This window comes from Rhinoderma darwinii, chromosome 3 (assembly GCF_050947455.1).
Source record: "Rhinoderma darwinii isolate aRhiDar2 chromosome 3, aRhiDar2.hap1, whole genome shotgun sequence".
Lineage (NCBI taxonomy): Eukaryota > Metazoa > Chordata > Amphibia > Anura > Rhinodermatidae > Rhinoderma > Rhinoderma darwinii.
This window is the reverse complement of record NC_134689.1, coordinates 14,805,553-14,822,158: the sequence shown is the minus strand read 5'-3', so window position 1 is coordinate 14,822,158 and position 16,606 is coordinate 14,805,553. Positions and strand designations below refer to the sequence as shown.

Here is a 16,606-nt window from a genome sequence, read left to right as displayed (position 1 = left end):
ATTTACACATACAGCTGAATGTATTTCATTTTCAGTCCCATCAGGAGATGGACCTGGAGAAAAGTTACATAATAGTCCCAGTCATCGAGTGAATAAGACCAAGTTTCAGTACATGATGGCAGAAGAGTGTCTCAGCCAGTTCTTGGATAAATTAAGAGAAGGGTATGGGGTAAGTATGACTGTATATTATAAGACAGTAGTGTGTTCTGGGCATGTACTTGTAGGCTCCATATAAATACGCAGCTCTCATGGACCATCAACAGTAAATTTTCTGCGCCGCACTCTGCTTTTCCGTAACCCATAGAATTTGTACAGAACAGCGTGCAAGCTGCTCCACACCAAAGTCGTGTGGTTCTAGCCATCGGACCCCCATTAATCTATTTCTATCACTTATCCAGTGAATTGTTCATACCCCTTTTAAGCAGACTACCAGTTACTGCTATCAAACTTTATGTGAAGATGTCCCTCAAGACATTGTATTAAGACACTAGAAACTACATTGAATTCAGTGTAAAATCTAACTGTAGGAACCACAGGTAAGAAAGGGGACCATGCATGTCTGTGGAGCCTGGGTGACTCTGTGACTAAATAAAAGCTCCATATCTTCTAAAATGGCTACTGTAGTACTTTCCGTATCAAGCCTGGAATAAAAGGTCATGAGCAAAGCTGACTGACCGCTAATAGATCTCTAATTGACCTAATTTAACCTGTTTGTTTTGCCCACTTGTACACTCCGGGCCGGATTTAGGGGTGTGGGACCTGGGTGGTTCCTGCCGGAGGGGGCAACACTGGCTCTTCGGCATCCAGAGCTTTCACCTACGATCCCACACTTGGTGCCCAAACCTATGAAAAGGCAGCAACTCCAGATTTAGCTGTATTCCCCAGTTTATTGACTGGACAGTGTTATTTTGTAGCCTTACGGAATGTTATTTGAGCACTGTGTGATTGTATTATTTGGGTACTATATGGCACACCATAAAAGGAGGTGTCAATAGAAGGAACCTCACTGGGTACCAACCAGCCTAAGGCCGGTCCTGTGTACGCTGCCACCCTGTCACCAATATGATTATTTTACCTTCAGGACACATACAGTGCCTTTTACAAAATAGACAGCAACCGGGATGGCCTTATTACAATGCACGACTTCCGCCGCCTGCTGGAGAGCTTCATGTTTATCATCACCCAAAAGGAATATGAACGTCTACTCAACCTCCTTGGACTGAATCTAATGTCCACCCTAAATTATACAGAGTTCCTTGACTTATTACGGAGGCAGGAGAAGGAGGACTGCCCCCCATGGCTCAACTCATTTTACAGGTACATTTCTTGTTATCACTGGGGACAAGGCTATACATATATCTTTAATATACAGTTAGGTCCAGAGTTATTGGGACAGTGACACAATCTTCATGATTCGGGCTCCGCTGCCACCACATTGGATTTGAAATGAAACAACTGAGATGCAATTGAAGTTTAGACTTTCAGGTTTAATTCAAGGGGTTGAACAAAAATATCCTGTGAAACGTTCAGGAATTGCCACCATTTTTCTACACAGCCTCCTCATTTCAGGGGCGCAGAAGTAATTGGACAAATTAACATTACCAGAAATTAAATGTTTTTTTAATACTTTGTAGAGAATCCTTTGCAGGTAATGACGGCCTGAAGTCTGGAACCCATGGGCATCACCACACGCTGGGTTTCCTCCTTTGTGATGCTTTGCCCGGCCTTTACTGCGGCGTCTTCACTTGTTGCTTGTTTGTGGGTCTTCCTGCCTTAAGTTTTGTCTTCAGCAAGTGAAATACAGCTCGATCGGGTTGAGATCTGGTGATGACTCATAGCTGAATATTCCACTTGTTTGCCATATAAACTCCTGGGTTGCTTTCGCAGTATGTTTTGGGTCATTGTCCATCTGTCCTGTGAAGCGACGTCCAGTCAACCTTGCTGCATTTAGTTGAATCTGAGCAGAAAGTAAATCCCTGAACACTTCAGAATTCATCCGGCTGCTTCTGTCTTCAATCACATCATCAATAAACACTAGTGACCCAGTGCCTTGGGCAGCCATGCATGCCCATGCCAACACACTGCCTCCACCATGCCATCACACTGCCTCCACCATGCCATCACACTGCCTCCACCATGCCATCATACTGCTCCCACCATGCCATCACACTGCCTCCACCATGCCATCACACTGCCTCCACCATGCCATCACACTGCCCCCACCATTCTACCACACTGCCCCCACCATGCCATCACACCACCCCCACCATGCCATCACACTGCCTCCACCATGCCATCACACTGCCTCCACCATGCCATCACACTGCCTCCACCATGCCATCACACCGCCTCCACCATGCCATCACACCGCCCCCACCATGCCTCCACACTGCCCCCACTATACCATCACACTGCCTCCACCATGCGATCATCCACCACTGTTGTCTTCCGTGGACGTCCAGGCCTTTTGAAGTTTTTCAAGAATGTACCAAACTGTTGATTTGGCCACTCCTAACATTTGTGCTTCTCTCTGATGGATTTATTCATTTATTTCAGCCTAACGATGGTCGGTTTCACTTGCATTGAGAGCTCCTTTGGCCTCATGTTGTGGGTTCACAGCAACAGCTTCCAAATGCAAATACAACACCTGGAATCAACTCCAGACCTTTTACCTGCTAAATTGATGATGGATTAACAAGGGAATAGCCAATGCAGCCCATTAAATAGCTTTTGAGATAATTGTCCTATTACCTTTGGTCTCTTGATAAAGAAGCAGCTACATATTAAAGATCTGTAATTCCTAAACCCTTCTTCAAATTAGGATGTGAATACCCTCAAATTAAAGCTGAGTGTCTGCACTTTAAGCCCATATAGATTATATAACTGGATATTCAATGTTTTGGTAAACAGCTAAAATGACAAAACTTGTGTCACTGTCCAAATAATTCTTGACCTAACTGTATATATAATAGTTTTTAAAATCTTATGTACAACACAAACGTAACCTGCAGCAATGTGCAGTTTTGTCCTTCTTTGTTATCAACCATGTACAGTATATACAGTAGATGAAGATTGATAATCACTAACATGACTGTGGTAGCACCCCTTTCCCTGGGGAGTTTCGGAGTACACACATTCTAGGACTTGGGAGATGGGATGCATTTTGCCTAAATCTGCCAGGGTATGTTTATAAAAGACCCCTTGGTGTACATTAAAAATGTGGAAAACGTTTTTTACTATCTCCCTTCTTTGCCGAGATCTGATTGCGTGAAGTTACAGGTCACAGTCCTAAGGCTGCACTACTGAGAGATACTCAGTAGTGCAGTCTCAGTCTTTGGGCCTGTAACTTTAAGTGATCATATTTCAGCCTAGAAATAAGATATTAAATTTTTTTTTAATTTTTTTTTATGTACACTAAGGGGCCTTTTCTTCTGGGAGGTCTGTATTTAAACTTTTGATGGGCTTTTTTTTTCTAGATGATGTGGCAATACTACATGCTATCATTTATAAGATATAACTGCTACTGAACTGAAAAACCTTTATTTTCTACACTTCCCGTTGCGTCTTAATCCAGCGCACAAGCTTATTACCGGTGAAGACTGAACTCTTCCTGTCTGATAAAATTATTTTTTAAATTGTTCCTTTTAATTGTATTTTTCTGCTAAATGAATTGTTGCATTGCAGGATAAATGACGTTAGTGCGCAAGCTGACACATTGTAGCAGCAGCTCTGCCTCAAGCTCACACATGAATACATCTTTGTTAATTAATACCAACTCTTATAATTTCTCGAAGGCCTAAACAAAGCCAGGACTGCGCAGATCTGGCCTGTGAGCAAGCTCATTACTATCTCGTTACAAAGGCACAAGGCAGATGGCACGACTTAGCCAAGGTAAAATGTGTGACCTTCATTGATCCAATGCTTGTTCACAGCGTCACTAGCCCTGCACCAAAAACCTCATGTTCTCCAGGTTGCGTTTCTCATCTGGCAAAACAAAGTTACAAGACAGATTTATTCAACCGACGATATACTCCATATCAATGAAAAGGACCATTTAAAAATAAACATTTCGAGGGGTCAGTATTCTGTTTCCCTCTTTATGAGGTGCCAATCCTCCATTGCTTCACATTGGTATAATTAGCGTCTCACAGTTACCGCTAGGGGTTAAGGGCAATAGGAGCCAAATACAACAGACCTCCAAGTATTTAACAGTATGGAGGAACAAAGGATCGATCCTCTGTATTAAAGAAACAGATCATTGACCCCTGTGTTGGAAAAGTGGTAGTGCCCTTTTATGGGGCCCAAGCTATATCATAGCCATGACGCACTATTAAATCAAGGTGCAGGTAGGGGTTAAAGGGGTTCTGTATTTTTTAAATCTGTTTAGAGTGCTGCTCTTACCGGAGTTTCTAGAATTACAGGTAAAGATTGTGATTTCTTCTATAACCCTCGATGATTATCACGAATGGCTGGAATTTCAAGCCAATCATTGCCTTTAAAGGGGTTGTCCACTTTGGACAAGCCTTACTTGGTAGAAGGGCCACTTGACAAAAAAAAAGATCACTGATCAGCTGTAATCTGTGGGGAAACCTGGCAGTAAATGTCCTGTTTCCCTGCAGCACCACCACAGGAGAAAATAAGTATTACACACGGTCCATTCATATCAATGGGTTTTCTGCGTAATGCAGGACAGGATAGGTCCTCCAGAGCGGGAGACACTCTCCACTCTGCCCAAGAGATGAGGACCCTGAAGATATGATATGGAAATGGGTTTTCTAGACTAGACAACTGCTTTAAACTAAACAAGTCTCATTAAATTGTGATTCCACAAGTAATAACTATAACATATAATGCCATATTTATCCGTTTCTGTTGATTCTGTTCTGTAGACCTTCTGTGAAATCGACAGCGTCGGGAATGGCATCATTCAGAAGAAAGATTTGAGAAGTGTTCTATATAGGTTTTCTCTTCCTATTACAAAGAGTGAATTCGAAAAACTCTGGCAAAGGTGGGTTCAGTAAACCTATGGAATCTGTATAGTAAAATTCCATTAATCCAACCTTAACGAGACCTAAAAGATCCTGGATTTTTCAAGTGTTCTATTCTAGATTATCAGAAGGGCAGACACTGGTAAATAACATTCCCAGCTTTCCTCACCCATTCCATGAATTTACACTGTGCTGATGTCTAAGTACAGATGGAGAGTATCTCAGACTACCACTTCCCCCATATTGGTGCTGCGGGGTAGCGGTAGTCTCGGATCAAGGTGGCATCAGTCGATACGATCACTGCGGGAATCATGGTAGCGGCTAAATGTAAAGGATATCAGGCCTTATATAGCAATTCAGCCATGACATCATATGCAAAGTTGCTGTCTGACCACTGTAACTTGAGGGCCAATACCCACCTTACCCCACAGCGTTGGCTATACAGTACAGCTTACCTGCTTAAAGAGGACCCGTCACTAGGTCATATAAGTTGAACTGGTTTACTGACCTGAATAGCACTGTTTTCCTGATTCCAGCGCTGTTTTTGGGTTTTTTCCTGGACCCCCTGTTCCAGAGATATGGCCCACTGTTGTGTTGGCTCCCTCTATGCTAATTTGCTGTAGTTAGCCAACAGGGTGTGAACTACCCTCAAGCTGCCTTGCGCTGATTGGTCAGCATAAGAGGCAGGGAAGTTAGCTCCACCCCGTTGGCTAACCACAGCAAATTAGTATATAGGGAGCCAACACAACTGTGGGCCATATCTCTGGAACAGGGGGGTCCAGGAAAAGAAGAAAAACAGTGATGGAATCCGGGAGACAGCGCTATTCAGGTCAGTTAACAAGTTCAACTTATATGACCTAGTGACAGGTCCTCTTTAACCCCTTAATGACCAGGCCATTTTGTGTGTTAATGACCAAGGATTATTTTTAGTTTTTCCACTTGTATTCCAAGAGTCGTAACTTTTTTTTATTCTGTCGACATAGCCATATAAGGGCTTGTTTTTTTTGCGGGACGAGTTGAATTTTTAAATTGCATCATTTTTGGGTGCATATAATATATTGATTAACTTTTATTAACTTTTATTTTAGGAAAGAATTGAAAATAAAGGGCAATTCCAGCATTGTTTTTCACGTTAAAAATTTACGCCGTTCACTATGCGGCATAAATAACATGTTACCTTTATTCAATGGGTCGGCATGATTATGGGGATACCAAATATGTAGAGGTTTTATGTTTTCCTACATTTGCAGAACAAAAACCCTTTAAAAAAAAAAAAATTACTTCTTTTTGCATCGCCGCATTTCAAGAGCCGTAACTTTTTTTTTTTTTGTCCGTCGATGTAGCCATATGTGGGCTTTTTGCGGGACAAGGTGTCGTTTTCATTGGTACTATTTTGGGGTACATGGAACTTATTAATTTATTTTATTTTTGATGGTGGGAATGGGAGACAAAAAGGAATTTTGGCATTGGTTTTTGCGGTTTTTTTTTGGGCGCCGTTCACCTAGCAGTTTAATTAATGCGTTAACTTTATTGTTCGACTCGTTACGATTGCGGTGATACCATATAAGTGTATGGCTATGTGCACACACACTAATTACGTCCGTAATTGACGGACGTATTTCGGCCGCACGTACCGGACCGAACACAGTGCAGGGAGCCGGGCTCCTAGCATCATAGTTATGTACGATGCTAGGAGTCCCTGCCTCGCTGCAGGACAACTGTCCCGTACTGAAAACATGATTTTTTGGGTTAAATGACTTCGATTCCGGCAGTTGTGGCAGGAGCCAGGCTGTGTATAACATCCGTGCTCTTGCCGCTGATCGCGTGGGTACACTGGCAGTACCCACCCGATCAGAGAGACGGGAACGAACACCTGCTAGTGACTGATCTATCCGTCGCTCGTCGTTAAGGGGTTCATAAAGCTCATTATTAGCACAGTATTTCGAGATATTTAATAGATATAGAATAGCCTTGGAAGCTGGGGCTGTGTCGGCGTGAAGCGTTATAATATACACATTATATATCACCCTTGTTTTCAGTTAAACAGTTCATATTCAATAAGTAAGAAGCTTTGCACGAAATATAGATTGCTTTATTAATGGTTTTCCACATTTTTAACATACTTAAATGGTCATATTTGAGGGTTTTAATGCATTTATTATACTTTTGCACTTGAAAATATTGCATTACATCCAGTATATAAACATTCCATCCCCGATGTGAATGTTGGAGGGGAAAATAAAACGTACATTCTGTTTCTTAATACGTTTACAATGAAGACCTGAGCTCTGTTGTAACTTGTAATTAGGCAAAGCAGGTTTAGTTTTATTCTTTACAAAGTGCTTGACGTCCTTGGATGACGAGATGAAGAAAAATAAAATAGACACCACTTAAAATTCCATATCTTGTTTTGTCACGACAGTCCGTCAACAACACAAAAATTATATTCGAAATCGGTGAACAATCTTTACGTCAGATGGCACCAAGAAGTGAAATATTAACTGGAATCTAAAAAAATATCTAAGAAAAATGTTTTAAATCATTCTGAAAAATAGACATTCGAAACATCTTTAAAGCTTGTCCTCGCCCAAAACCTAAAAACTCACGTGCGACTCTCGTAACCCTCAATATCCATCTCCCTTTACCCCCACATCACACTCCGGGCTCCAGGATGCGGAGATATTTGCTGAGTTTCTCACATGGAAGAGCTTGTTTCTTGCCCACCTCTGCTGCGTGTCCATGGCCTCTGCCTCCACCACGCCCCAGCTTTCTAATTTTTTGGCCACGGGCATTCTTCTGTGTGCAGTCCCTTGATAGAGGACCTGTCTACTCTCCTGACATGTCTAAGTAAATATTCCCCATGTAATAACTATTCTGGAGCATCTTTTCTTAGTATTGTACCGTTCCTCTGTTGTTCCTCCTGAAAATTTATAAATGCATTTGCAACTGGGTGTTCCCATTCCTCCTGTGTCCCTACACAGTCTGATAAAATCATGACTAATTGGACAGTGTTAGACTGTGCAGCGACAGGTCCTCTATAAGAGCACCTAATGTTCCTTGATGTTATTTCTAAGTGTTTTAGCTGATTGACTGCCTGTGACAATGAGGCGGACCAGTCCTGTGCGTTATGTCTCTTGATTCTGCTCCTGTTCTACACAACTGGTACCGACTTGGCCTATCTTAAGTCTGTCACCCATTGCCTCTAGCAACCTTTGGCAGCTACCACCATTGGAGGTCATTTGGGCGGCCGTAACATGGGGGTACGTATCCGCAAAGTGCAGAACTCCTTCCTGTCGGAGCATCATTTTTTAATGCTTTAAATGTAAATTATAATACGACTTCATGGCTGAGAACTCCTCTTGGGACCCGGCTGAGAGGATGGGGGCTCATAGGCTCTTGGAAGTAAGAAAAAGGGCATGCAATTCCTCAATCACATGCCCAGTCAATGCCCAGTTACCAGCCCTTTATCTTATTTCATAAAATGTGTTTTACATTGAGGTCCAGAAGTGCAAACTTCTTTTGGTGGAAACAGAAAATGGCCACGAATGCAAAGAGGATGCGGTTTGTCACTTTTAGGATCAGTTCACACGTTGCGTAAATACTGCAGCAAATACAGTAGCAGTAAAGTGGATGAGATAAAACAAATCTCCTCTATAATAACCTCCTCTTTTTCTGACCACACGATACCTTTTACTCCCGCTTTTTTCCTGCTTCATTTAAGCGACATTCCTTTCCATCGTACAAGAAGTCTATTCTCCGACATTTGGTTAACTGCACGAGCTTCTATACCTGTTTTGTGGAAGAGCACGGAACCCCCCTCTCTCCGACTCCGGTTTCTAAAGATTGAGGAAATGAAACGCATGGAGGACCTCACTTCCCACGTGATTAATCGACGTGACATTTTATCTAAAACATGGTACCATTGGATTGTCTATCAAGACACCCCAGAATATAGGATCATCATGACCACCTGAGGCAGAGATTTCATACCTCCTGAGATGTGAAGTGGACCATGTGCCTACAGAACACCTTCCCACCTTTTCTCCTCTTTTTTTTTTTTTTTTTTCTTTTCTTATTTTGTTTGTTCACTCTTTTTCTTTTTCTTTTCTCTATTTTCCTCTTTTTCCCCTCACTTTGATGCTGCCATGCCGAACTTTGTCCGTTGAATTGATGCAATATTGTGGACCTGCGTGTCTACTATTTGGCATATGTTATTATTTTGATTTTAGTCCCCCCCCCCCTTTTTCTTCTTTTTGTTCCCTTGATTAACATAGTCTTCGAATTGAAAAATTGTAAAAATAAAGAATTTACAAAAAACAAATCTCATTTACACGCTGCGTAAATACTGAGCGAAAAAAACCCGCTAATGATTGACCTGCTGTGCGAAGTTTTATTCGGCAGCATGTCCATTGTATTTACGTAATCTCTTTATTTGTTGCAAGTTTTCCCCATTGAATTAAATGGGGAGGTAAAAGCCGAAACAAATATCAGTTGTTTTGTTTTTTTGCCGCGGGTTCGCAGCGATTCTGCCGCAAAAAAAGCCACGAAAAAAATCAACACCTCATACCTACCCAAGAGTCTGCGTTCCTCCCTTCAACGCGACCTCCTGGGATGACGTTTCATCCCATGTGACTGCTGCAGCCAATCACAGGCTGTATCGGCGGTCACATGGGATGAAACATCATCCCAGGAGGCTGACCTGTATTACGTCAGAGGGCCGTCCTCCTGGGATGACGCTTCATCCCATGTGACCGCCACTGCAGCCTGTGATTGGCTGCAGCGGTCTCCTGGGATGAAATGTCATCCCAGGAGGCCGGCTAAATGCTGCAGCTTTCCGAAGCGGACATTCTGGGTGAAAAACTGCACCGTATCTGCCCCGTGTGAGCACAGCCTTATGGTTACCATTTTTTAGGTAAACCTGACAACCCACCAAAGCTTCTGTTTTAATAATGTAATATTGTACTGTATCCACCAATGGCTAGTATGGACCAAAAACTTACAATATTCCCAAATTTTGACCCTCTAGACTGCAAAATAGCTATCCCCCACGAAGAAGAAATCTGTCTCTCTAGTGACACCTATAGGTATCTACCCTGTAACTCAATGTCCAACCCATTAAGGAGCCTTGAAACATGACTAGGGATATCGGCCAAACCAGAGGCAACTTATCTGTAGACAGCAATGTTTCGGGATTGTTGCTCCTCATCAGTACAGAATAGGATACTGGTTGGCTAGGTGAGATGCGGTAGATGCTTTGGAAAGTACTGATTCCCCTTCATCAAAATCCAGCTGTTGTAAGGAGTCTTAAGGGCCTTTTACATCGGCCAAAAAGACATCCTTGATCGGTGCTCGTTTGCTGCTGTCACACGGAGCTATAGATGGGGACGAGCGGTCGTTACTCCGATCGCTCGTCCCCATACATTATCATCATGTCGGCAGCGCGTCTCCCTGTTTACACACCAAGATGTCCTGCCGACGACGATTATATGTAACTTTTTAAAACGATACGACCAGCAGATGATCCAGCGTTTGCTCGTTCATCTGCTGATCGCTGCCTTGTTTACACAGGACAATTATCGGCAACGAGCGTTCTATGAACGATCGTCTGCCCGATAATCGTCCAGTGTAAAACCCCCTTTACAGGCAGTGCATCCTGGGAAAAGTATGCAAATTAGCTCTTCTCCAGAAGTAAGAAAACTGTCTCTCTAATTGGGACATTGACTTACAGGGTAGCTACCTATTGGGAGCACTAGAGTGATCGTTTCCTTCCTTCTGGAGGAGGGCTAATTTGCATACTTTTCCCAGAAAGCATTGCCTTGTAAAAACTCGTACACCTGCTGGATCTCCACAAGAACAGTACCTTCCAAGGTACAAAAAATAGCTAAAGCCAGTAAAGTTCTTGTCCACAGTGAAGATGTCAAAAGTGTCTTTCAAGTTCAAACTCCACAATTCTACTGGTTTTGTGTTAAAATGGGTTTTTGTATTTTTACCTCAAGACATAGTATCATGTGTTGGGTGTTGTTTTCCTAGATATGATCCAGAAGGTAAAGGTTATCTCACCCATCAAGAATTCCTCCAGAAACTAGGAGTGAATTTTGCCACTGGGGACAGTGGTCCAAGCAAACGTATCATAGAAGACAACCACCAAATTCTAGAGCAACACTACAACTCTCAGCAGAAGATCCACCAGGAAATGCATGAATTTCACAAGCATCAAACCCGAGCCCTGAACATTAAAGATATAGAACAGCAGATCAAGTAAGAAATCGAACATGTTTTCATTTGCACCAATGCGCCACTTGTGGCCGGGAGTGGTACTTCTGGGAACATTATTTGGGGCATAACTCCAGAGGCCATGCAGAATCAAAGCCAGGACACCCCAATCTGTCACAGCCATTTATAAACCTGCTCTTCATTTACACGGCAGAAAAGCCTATGGGCCCCCTCAGGCACCAGTCCCCGGGTGCGGCTGGAAACTGGGATGTTAGCAATATTGGATTTAACCCAAATTTCCAAGAAACCGTTATATCCAGCAAAATAACGTTACACATGTGGATAGATCAGGGACATATTTATTCATGTATTTTTTTTAATTTAAATTCCCTTTACAGGCGTTGTCTTTATCATAGATAACCTCTTTAAAGGCTATGTGCACCTTTTGAAAGGCATATATATTTTTTAATAAAAAGGTCAATCAGTGTGTTTGGTGCAACTTTATAATTAGTTTTTATGAAAAATAAGTTTTCTTTTTGAGATACAGCTGCTTTGTATCCTGTATACAGAGCAGTTGTATCATTCGCTAAATCCTGTTCCCGTCAGGTCAGCGGGACTGACGGGTTCGGTGTCAGCGGGTCCTGTGTATCTCTGACACGCAGTATTGAGCTGTTACCGATCACATCTAAGATATGAACTTAGATGTGATAGATAACAGGGGGATCCTGCGTGTCAGAGGAACACAGGACCCGCTGACCTGACGGGAACAGGATTTAGCGAACGATACAACTGCCCTGTATACAGGATACAAAGCAGCTGTATCTCAAAAAGAAAAATTATTTTTCATAAAAAATAATTATAAAGTTGCACCAAACACACTGAGCTGTTTGCTGGCATCACTCCTTTATGCTTCATAGACGGGGGTCCCGAGTGGGAGATCCCCATCTATGATGTCTATATGCTCTAAGAGGACATATGGAGAGGGGTTTTCCATTGATAGGACCCATTTAAGTCCTTTTCTTTACCCTACATTACCCTATTTTCTTCTTTATAAATGTTATCATGGTATAACGTCCGCTTGTCTAATCTACTTCTATTGCTGTAATGATGAATTATATGCTGATCTTTGTGCCCACAGAGATAAGTTTAGAGAGTATTATCCCGATTTTGCTGCAGCATTCACTAAAATAGATAAAAACAAGGACGGATTGATAACTATTGAGGACTTCCGACAAATGCTTGAAGACTTGAACTTTCATCTAGACGACGATCAATTTCTCAACATCTTATACAGGTAATGAGATAAAGACAATAAGCAGAATCCAACATAATCGAGTCAATGAAAGGGTTCTGAATGGTGCACCACATCCAGAAAATGCGGAGGGACGTACATTTCTAATATACCCCTTGTCCTAATTCTGCTTCCCCTTCCACTCCGCAATCCTGGAAGGGATGTCTTTAATGTGTCCTTCTATAGCCTCATCCCTAAAGCTCGATCTCGGTAACCAGACATTTGTATGTAAGTGTTTAAAGGGTAACTAAACTTTTAAAAAACTTTTGACATGTCATAGTGACATGTCAGAAGTTTGGATCAGTGGGGGTCCATGCCAATGCCCACCAATCGCTAAAATGAAGGGATAGAAGCGCTCGGGGGTGCGCTGTGCAGCATCATTTCTGATCGGCTTTCCTCGGGAAGCCGAGCAAGCGTTGAACAGGTTAAGCCCATTCACTGCTGAAAAAAGCGGATCAGAAACTAAGCGACACAGCGCTCACCCGAGGGCCTTTGCCGCTTTGTTTTAGCGATCGGTGGGGATTTCCGTGCTCGAACCCCCACCGATCAAAATTTCTAATATGTCACTATGACATGTCAAAAGTTTTTTAAAAGTTTAGTTACCGTTTAGGGTATGTTCACACGGCTTATTTTCGTCCGTTTTTCGGGCCGTAAACGACCGAAAAATCGGAAACCGAACGCCTCCAAACGTCTGCCCATTGATTTCACTGGGAAAAACGGCATTCTGTTCAGACGGGACGTTTTTTACGCAGCCGTTTTGAAAAATGTCCACTTTAAAAAATGCCCACGAAAAATAATTGCATTCGAGACGTTTTTGGAGCCGTTTTTCAGCTCCAAAAACGGCCGTAAAAAAACGCTAGTTAATTAAAAAAGTAGAAAATCAGGGGCTGTTTTCCCTTCAAAACAGCTCCGTATTTTCATCCGTATTTTGTTAGGCGTGTGAACATACCCTTAATTGCATCCGCCCGTGAACCTACTGTGAAGATCGACTTGACATAGAGTGAGTAATGCCAAATATTGCAAATAATAGGTGATCTATTAGAGGAGCGGGTTATGTGTTCAATACGGTTATTACAGTTCAGTAGGAAGATCTGCTCTCTATCTGTTGAGTTCTCGTGTGGATGAGGGATGATTATGGCATTCAGCAGATGCCGGGTATAATGCAGGGTAAGTGAGTACGATCAGTGTCTATGGGAGTCATTCAAAGGTTCCTTTCTATGATTAGCGGCTCCTCATTGTCGCGGTCCCGCTCCCCAGTGTTTGTAATATTGGTTAAACATAAAGGGGAGACACTGCAGCTGCATGGGTATAGCGCCATCTCCTCCCACATAGACAGCAGATGTTTGGTGCATTGTCGCAGCTCGACTTACGGGCACGTGTTCCCAGACCTCCGTGCATCACGTTCATCGTGCTTTCCGAGCCAATTCCCTCTGACAACCTCAGACATTGTATAAGTATTAATATTTATTATCAAAAAGCTTTGCAGGATCATTTCGGCCGTACACTACATACCCCTCCAACAAGATGCAGAGTCGCTCGGGGACGTCCGATTGAATGGCGACTGTTTTTGTTTTACTTTATTGGTTAAATAATTACATGTGCGGCCCACAGGAGGCCTGTGACTAGAATACAGATTGGCCATGTAGGCTATAATGCGTTGTGTTTATGTAGTATAGTATAATAAATCATTGAATAATTCTGTGTAAATCATTATAATACCCGCATAATAATGATATGAGAATAATAAAATTAAAGGGCATACATGGAGATTCCCAGTTGCGCGTCACACATGCGACTTTAGAGCAATTTTCATTCGACTTGGTAGCGCATCTTTTTTTTTTTCCACCTTGTTTTTCTTTTTAGTGGCAAATTATTGGTAAGTCACGTAACATCGGGCATCTGCGTCGCACAAGAGAAAAGTCGCACATGCGCACATGTTCAAATGAATAGGAGGTGACTATTGAACGACCAGAGTTGAACCGGAGTGCAGCTTTGGCGCAGTATGAAGTTGCTCAAATTGTGTGACCTAGTGCTTTTCTATACTGTTGTGCGACTAAAGCCCTAGCCTAAGGCTCTGTTCACATCTCGCCTGTTTAGGCATATAAAATTCTCTTAACATGTAGCCTTGATCTACTGTATCCTCATTGACTCCCATTGTAATAAAAAGTTGACTACACTGCAGTGAAACTGAAGGTATACTGACATATACTGCCTGAATGTATGTGCCAAAGTAGTACTTATTTGAAATATGTAGGCTCACTTTAAGCTATACAGATGTTCGGCACATACATAAGGACCACTGGTATACCACTACCGGACCACAGGATCGGTCATCAATATATGATCGGTGGGGGTCTGACACCCGGACCCTGCACCGATCAGCTGCTCCGGCTGCCTCCAGGCACCAAACGTCCATGCCGGAAGCAGTTGGTTCCGGTCACGAAATAGCGGCCGAGCTGCAGTACTGTTCAAGGGAATAGGAGCAGAGCTGCAGCACGGCCGCTATGCAGTAATCGGAGCCATCTGCTTCCGGCTCCGAACACTGCATACTCTGCATAACATCCGGCAGCTGATCGGTGCGAGGTCCGGATGTCTGACCCCCGCCGATAATATACTGATGACCTATCCTGTGGATAGGTCATCAATTGTCCGTGCGTGGAAAACCCCTTTAAGACGATTACAGTCATCGTCAGCCTCAGGGGTGTGTGACCTCAGGCGCACAGGAGTAATCGGCTACTCCTTCTGAAAAGGGGCACCACAAATAGCCTGGCAGCCAAGGTTCACGACCACCATGAGTCCTATTATTAAAGGGTTATTCCCATCTTGTAAAGTGATGACCTATCCATAGGACATGGTATAGTGTTGTTATTGGAATACCTTATGTATTTTATTCATTGAGCACTGTATGGCGGTCTTTACATGGCGGCATAGTCTGGCACTGCTACCTAGGCACTTTTCAGTCTGGTCCTGCCGGCACTGTATAGAATTAGTATTAGGCAACTATATTTGACCTACGCATGGAACTGATATTTAGACACCCTACTGTATTGTGCTTATGTTTAGACACTGTATAGTAGGGTTATTTGTAGACTGTATGACTGTTCTCCAGATGGGGGGGGGGGGAGTGTAAACAGAAGGTACCAGACTTCTAGATCATATGGTTGGCACTGAGGGAGTGAACCAGGATTTGGACACCTTCTTCAATACAGAATGACGTATTGGTCATAATGCCGTCAATCAGGATTTACAATGGGATATGATGAGATATGAGTTCCCGCTGCTGTTATACGTGCGGTTTATTCTTCTTACAGGTTAAGGCTAAAAGTTCTTGACAACAAACTCTCTTATTTTGACTTCCTGAAAATGATTGACGATGGAAGGGCTTCAAAGTATGGACAAAGAGGAGAAATGATTGTGCCCACGGAGAACATCCTAAATCTCAGCCCACAGAAGGTGCTTGTTAAGCTGAAAGAGTCCGTCAAGAAATCTCAGGAGGAACTGCATAAAGTAAGAAACTCCTATTGTATCCACTCACAGCGCGGGAACATCCAACATGGTAAATCGATTTTAACATACAGCGCAGGTCATTCATTTCTTGTAGAATTAGCGAGACTTCATGTAAGGGCGCATCATGGGAACTTGGATTCTATCTGATATTTTTTGTTAACTAGGAACTTGGTTCCTAGTTCCCTCTTGTAGGATCTGTTCTTGGTGCAAAGAGACCAAAAGTGAGGCAAAAAGTAAGAAGGGATGCAAATTTGCAGTAAACAAAGCCCATAAAGTGAATGTTAACTTTTTATCACCTCGTCGTTTTTAGGTCCAGAATCCTTTGCTGAATAACTTCCTAATATATCTTTATAGGAGCGTCGTTGTTCTCCTGCAAAGCTCCAAATCCCCTTCATAAACGTAAAAGTTAGGAGTTAAAATTCTGGCTTTTTTATAGCCACCACTAGGTGGAGCTTAGGAGCTTTCTGCCTACTGGTTTTATTATTGAGTTCACTGTATAAACAGTATGCAGTAAGCTCCCCCTAGTGGTGGGTGGAGGCAGCCAGAATGTTATTTTTTAAATCTATGTCTATGCAGGACATTTGGAGCTCTGAACCAGAAAAATGGA

The 16,606-nt window shown here is 42.7% G+C and overlaps 1 protein-coding gene across 4 annotated transcripts in view; it reads left to right on the top strand.

Annotated features, from left to right (window-relative positions):
* The window catches only part of EFCAB6 (EF-hand calcium binding domain 6), an 87,942-nt gene that overhangs the window by 59,139 nt on the left and 12,197 nt on the right, over positions 1–16,606 (top strand). For all 4 annotated transcript variants that reach the window (XM_075855992.1, XM_075855991.1, XM_075855990.1 and 1 more), the window contains exons 18-24: positions 36–169; positions 1,082–1,317; positions 3,795–3,891; positions 4,890–5,008; positions 11,019–11,246; positions 12,340–12,495; positions 15,804–15,999. In XM_075855992.1, the coding sequence (XP_075712107.1) occupies positions 36–169; positions 1,082–1,317; positions 3,795–3,891; positions 4,890–5,008; positions 11,019–11,246; positions 12,340–12,495; positions 15,804–15,999 (1,166 nt within the window). The remainder of the gene's footprint in view (positions 1–35; positions 170–1,081; positions 1,318–3,794; positions 3,892–4,889; positions 5,009–11,018; positions 11,247–12,339; positions 12,496–15,803; positions 16,000–16,606) is intronic.